Source organism: Amblyraja radiata, chromosome 10 (genome assembly GCF_010909765.2).
Source record: "Amblyraja radiata isolate CabotCenter1 chromosome 10, sAmbRad1.1.pri, whole genome shotgun sequence".
NCBI lineage: Eukaryota > Metazoa > Chordata > Chondrichthyes > Rajiformes > Rajidae > Amblyraja > Amblyraja radiata.
In genome coordinates, this window is record NC_045965.1 from 63,137,878 (window position 1) to 63,143,877 (window position 6,000).

At 44.0% G+C, this 6,000-nt stretch overlaps 1 protein-coding gene across 14 annotated transcripts in view; it reads right to left on the reverse strand.

The window, feature by feature from the left end:
* Positions 1 to 3,825, reverse strand: part of LOC116978047 — a 91,603-nt gene extending 87,778 nt beyond the window's left edge. For all 14 annotated transcript variants that reach the window (XM_033029057.1, XM_033029063.1, XM_033029059.1 and 11 more), the window contains exons 1-3: positions 3,702 to 3,825; positions 3,124 to 3,236; positions 2,648 to 2,758 (exon numbers count right to left, since the gene is read on the reverse strand). In XM_033029057.1, the coding sequence (XP_032884948.1) occupies positions 2,648 to 2,758; positions 3,124 to 3,236; positions 3,702 to 3,786 (309 nt within the window). In that variant the 5' untranslated portion in view covers positions 3,787 to 3,825. The remainder of the gene's footprint in view (positions 1 to 2,647; positions 2,759 to 3,123; positions 3,237 to 3,701) is intronic.
* Between the last annotated feature and the right edge of the window lie 2,175 nt (positions 3,826 to 6,000).

The following is a 6,000-nucleotide window of genomic DNA, read 5'->3' on the forward strand; positions in this document are numbered from 1 at the left end:
TAGTGGTAGACAAAAATGCTGGAGAAACCCAGCGGGTGAGGCAGCCGCCTTGACCGCTGAGTTCCTCCAGCACTCTGTGTTTTTTGTTTGGCTCTGAAGTTGAAGGTGGCTCAGCGGGACGGGTAGCGGCTCTGGGGAGAGGGTTGCGTTTCTGGTCGAGACCCTTCTTCAGACAATCACAAGTACTCTCACCGACGAGAGTTCAATTCAGTCTGAAGAAGGGTCTTCTCTCCAGAGTCGCTGTGCTGCCTGTCCTGTTGAGTTACTCCAGCTTTATGTCTATCTTCAATTTCAGAGAAATACAATTTCTTACGTGGGGCTTATAACGTCTCTAAACCCCTCTGGGACCCTCTGAATACCTCTAAACCCCGTCTATTTCCCCCCCCCTATTTCCCTCTGCAACAGTTCTGAACACTTCTAAACCTATCTGAAGCCCTCTAAACATCTCTAAAACCGTTTAAACCCCTCTAAACTAGGAGGCTACAAGGTGACTTGTATAGGCTGGGTGAGTGGGCAAATGCATGGCAGATACAGTATAATGTGGATAAATGTGAGGTTACCCACTTTGGTGGCAAAAACAGGAAAGTAGACTATTATCTGAATGGTGACATTTTTTATGTGTCGTACTTTAAGTTCCTTGTATATTGTGTAAAGACTGTTTTCTTCAAGTGAGTATCATTGCTCTTTGGATATATCGTGTTTTGTCACGTATTTAAGGATATATTGTGCTGTAACAACATAATTTTACAAAACATTAGTGTATAGAAAAAAACGAAACAGAAAGTGTGGGCTAATTAGCCATATAAATGACATATGACAGTGTGAATATTGTGCGTCTCTGAAGACGAAATAATGGTTGGTGAGTGATCAGCTGGTTCAGAATATACCGATTATTTATCGTGTTCCATGGATATTTATATATATTTAGTGCATGATAATGATATGACAGTGTTAGAGAGTGTTTGGGATATCATAGAGAAAGACTACATAAGAACAGTACGAAATTAGCCATGGAAATGGAAATATGTCTAGCCTACGATCAGCTGTCATGAATGTAAACAATGCATCAAAAATGGCGTGGGTGGAATAGCTGATTCTGAATATAATGATTATTTTTCGTGTTCCATGGATACTTATATAGGGTAGTTTTTACTTTTGGGGAACGCACCGCATTACCGTCGGCAAATCCTTCAGCCCGGCGCCGCCAAATCATTCCGCCCGATTAAGTAGATCCGTGACATGTGGCCTAAATTAATGTTATATTATGAAAAGTTCAATCGCAGGTTAGGTTTGGTTTGGTTTGGTTTCGTTAGATGACTCAAAATTTATCTAGCGGTAGGTTTGGCTAGGAATCACCTGTTTGTAATGAATATTTGTAATGAATGTAAACATAGCCTATTGGCTGAAGAACTTGAAGCTCTGAAACCTTTTCTTCCCTCCAGTATCATTAAGCCTCATGCTCTGTTTGAATACCTGATAGTAAACAATCGATTTACAGCATTTCCTAATGTTTTTATTGCTTTGAGGATTTACTTAACAATGCCTGTAACAGTCGCATCAGGTGAAAGAAGTTTTTCAAAACTAAAACTGATTAAAACATACTTACGGTCAACAATTTCACAAGAGAGACTAAACAATTTGGCAATGATATCTATAGAAAATGACATTGCTAAAACCATTGACCTTGAAAATATTTTGAGAAACTTTGCAAATAAAAAAGCCAGAAAAGTCTTTTTTTAAAGACCTGTGTATAAGCAGTATGTCTGTAATTGCCTTACTTTGTATTAAAAAAAATAAAACTTTCATATAGTTTTTCAAAATTTTAGTATATCAAGCATTTAATGTTTTTTTTGGTTAAAGACGAGCATACTACACGAAATATAAACATACATAAATTTTTACTTTTGTAGAGTAGGGGCCCCGCCATCAGTTTTCTAATTGGGCCCCGCAATTCCTAGCACCGGCCCTGGGGGGGATCTTATAGAAACTTACAAAATTCTTAAGGGGTTGGACAGGCTAGATGCAGGAAGATTGTTCCCGATGTTGGGGAAGTCCAGAACAAGGGGTCACAGTTTAAGGATAAGGGGGAAATCTTCTACGACTGAGATGAGAAAAACATTTTTCACACAGAGAGTGGCGAATCTATAGAATTCTCTGCCACAGAAGGTAGTTGAGGCCAGTTCATTGGCTATATTTAAGAGGGAGTTAGATGTGGCCCTTGTGGCTAAAGGGATCAGGGGGTATGGAGAGAAGGCAGGTACGGGATACTGAGTTGGATGATCAGCCATGATCATATTGAATGGCGGTGCAGGCTCGTAGGGACGAATGGCCTATTCCAGCACCTGTTTTCTATGTTTCTATGTTAATCATTAACCATTTCCCAAATATTACATGAATTATCAGTGGGTTAACCTGTTAGATCGCAATCTACTTTTCCCTGGAGAGAGGGGGGGGGAGAGAGAATGGGTGGGAGCGAGAGAGAGCGAGGGGGTGGAAGAGGGAGAGATAGAAGGGGGAGCCAGAGAAGGAGAGGGGGGGGGGGAGAGAGGGAGAGGGGAGGGAGAGATAGAGAGAGAGAAAGAGAGGAGAGAGGGGAAGGAAGAGAGTGAGAGAGAGAGAGATTTAATGGTATTTAGTTATTACTTACATAAAAACAACGATATAGAATAATATGGCAACCAGTAATCACTGCAGATATTCCAAATATTACATTTATTATCGGTGGTTGACAACCTTCTTCATTGGCGACTACTGTTCCCTGGAGAGAGAGAGGGGGGGAGGGAGAGAGGGGGGGAGGGAGAGAGGCATTAGTATCAGTTTCTCATACTCCCAAAATTGCTCCCCCCCCTCTCTCTCTCCCCCCTCTCTCCCCCTCTGTCTCCCTCTCTCTCCTCACTCTCTCTCTCCCCCTCACTCTCCCCATACTATCTCTCTTCCCCACTCATTTCCCCCCTCTCTCCCCTTTTCCCCCCTCACTCTCCCCCCCACACTATCTCTCTCTCCTCTCTCCCCCCTTTCTCTCCCTCTTCCCCCGTTTCTCTCCCTCTCACTCTCCCCCCTTTCTCTCCCGCTCCCTCTCCCTCTCCCCTCCATCAAAGTTAAGCAGAGATAAAACATACTTACATTAATAGTCATATCAGCTGGATAGCAAGTTTTTAAAGTCACGTTTAGTGCTATAGTTTGATTTTCTGAATCTCTACAGGCGTAATTTTGATTCCTATCCGGCTGGGCATTTCCTAAATAAAAATAGTGGATTTGAAATGAGTCTAGTTTATTGTCCCGTGGAACGAGGTTCAGTGAAAAGTGTTCTTGTTGCGGCAATCCAGTCCGCGGGAAGACAATACATGATCACAGTCGAGCTGTCTGTCCACAGTGTACAGTTACATGATAGGGGGAATACCAAGGTTTACTGCAAGGTTTCCTGTTGAGCTACAACCATCTTGTAAATCTACATTACAAAGTCTCTCTCTCTCTCCCTCCCTCCCTCCACAAGGAAATAGGAATACTTCGAAACAAAGTCTTTTCCAGAAATGACTTGGAGAAATCTTGTAAACACTCACACAAACTTAAAGTGGGAAATAGAGAGAGTATCTCCCTCTCTCACACACACACACACACACTCCCCCCTCCCTCTCCTCTCTCAAACTTTGCCAAAACTTTCTCAAAACTTTCCCCCTCCCTCAACCTCCCTCCCCTTTCACCTGGAGTGTAGACGGTGCTAATGAGGGAAACGAAGACAATCCTTGAGATGAAATTCTTCCGGGAGATATTTCCAGACATCTTCATGCAGTGCAAAATGGCAACGCAGGGGGAGGGCTGGAAATATTCTGGAACCTTCCTTTTTGGCCTCTCTCCCTCCCTCCCACTTTCTCTCTCTGTTTGTCTGTGTCAAAGATATTAGAGCAGAGCAAGATGGGTTATTCTCACGCAAACGTGTAGTATGGTCATGTGGGGCCCGGGGAGATGGGGTGTGGGGCCCGGGGAGAGGGAGTGTGGGGCCCGGGGCAGCGGGGAGAGGGGCATAGGAGGGGGGGGAGACACTGTAGTGTGGGGGTGGGGTTGGGGGGGGGGGGGTGGGGGGAGACACTGTAGTGTGAGAGGGGGGGGGGGGGTGGGGAGGGGGGGGATAAGGCCTAGTGTGTGTGAAGTTGCGGGGAGGTTTACAATGTTTCTTATTTAATGTCCCTTGTCTAGTCTGAAATAAAGTTCATCATTGGATCAGAAGAAATATAATTGTGTGTGTTATATGATTATATACATTTATATCACATTCATGTATGTGTGTTTATAAACATTTTATTCTTTAACAAGAATTAACAGAATTATGAATCTAACCCTATATCACACACAAAAACTGTTCCCCCGCAATGTCAATTACCCTGCGAGTCGGGTTGAGTCGGGTAGGTTCCGGTTACTACAACATCAACTCAAACACTGCTTGTGAGCCATTTAAAAATAAATGATTTAAAAAACATTAAAAAAGACAATTACCAGAGTCAAATTTTATTCTTGACAAGAAGTATGAACTGACAGAATTATGAATCTAACCCTATATCACAAACACAAACTGTTCCCCCACAATGTCAATTACCCTGCGAGTCGGGTCGGGTCAGGTAGGCTCCGGTTACTAAAATGGGCGGGGAAAAATGCCCAGGAGCCCAGGTCTGAAGAAGGGTTTCGGCCCGAAACGTCGCCTATTTCCTTCGCTCCATAGATGCTGCTGCACCCGCTGAGTTTCTCCAGCATTTTGTGTACCTTCCCCTCCGTAGCTACTACACGTCAGCCCATTGTATTTCGCAGGAGTAGCCCATCTTGCTCTGCTCTAAGATCTTTGGTCTGCGTGTTGGGGGATGTAGTCCTAAACTCACGCACGTACATACATGCAGGCAAACAAACAACACCTGTAATGCCCTCCATAATGTTTGGGACAAAGACCCATCATTTATTTAGTTATTTGCCTCTGTAATCCACAATATGAGATTTGTAATTAAATAAATCACATGTGATTAAAGTGCACATTGTCAGATTTAAATGAAGGCAATTTTTATGCATTTTGATTTCACCGTGTAGAAATTACAGCTGTGTTTATACATAGTCCCCCAATTTCAGGGCACCGTGATGTTTGGGGAACAGCAATGTCATGTCAATGAAAGTAGTCATGTTTAGTATTTTGTGGCAGGTGTCAATAGACAATAGGTGCAGGAGTAGGCCATTCGGCCCTTCGATCCAGCACCGCCACTCAATGTGATCATGGCTGATCATCCCCAATCAGTACCCCGTTCCTGCCTTCTCCCCATATCCCCTGACTCCGCTATCTTTATGAGCCCTATCTAGCTCTTACAAAGTGTCTCTCTCTCTCTCTCCCTCTCTCTGCATGGGGAGAGGGCGAAGCATGTTAGAGCGCGTAGTCCTAAACTCACGCACGTACACACATGTAAACGTCCCCCACTGCACATTAATTCCCAGGATGGCGGGACTGTCATATGCTAAGAGAATGGAGCGGCTGGGCTTGTGCATTCTTGAATTTAGAAGGATGAGAGAGTATCTCATTGAAACATATAAGATTATTACGGGTTTGGACACGCTAGAGGCAGGAAACATGTTTCCGATGTTGGGGGAGTCCAGAACCAGGGGCCACACACAGTTTAAGAATAAGGGGTAAGCCATTTAGAACGGAGATGAAGAGAAACTTTTCCACCCAGAGAGTTGTGAATCTGTGGGATTCTCTGCCTCAGAGGGCGGTGGAGGCCGGTTCTCTGGATACTTTCAAGAGAGAGCTAGATAGAGCCATGATCACATTGAATGGCGGTGCTGGCTCGAAGGGCCGAATGGACTACTCCTGCACCTATTGTCTATTGCCTATTGAATCTATGAACACATTGGCTGAGAGGATGGTGGAGGCGGACACTCACCAGTTTAAAAAAGATCAAGATGAACATTTAACCCACCAAGGCATAATTGGCCATGAAAATTAGGTTGGTCTAAATGAATATCAGAGAG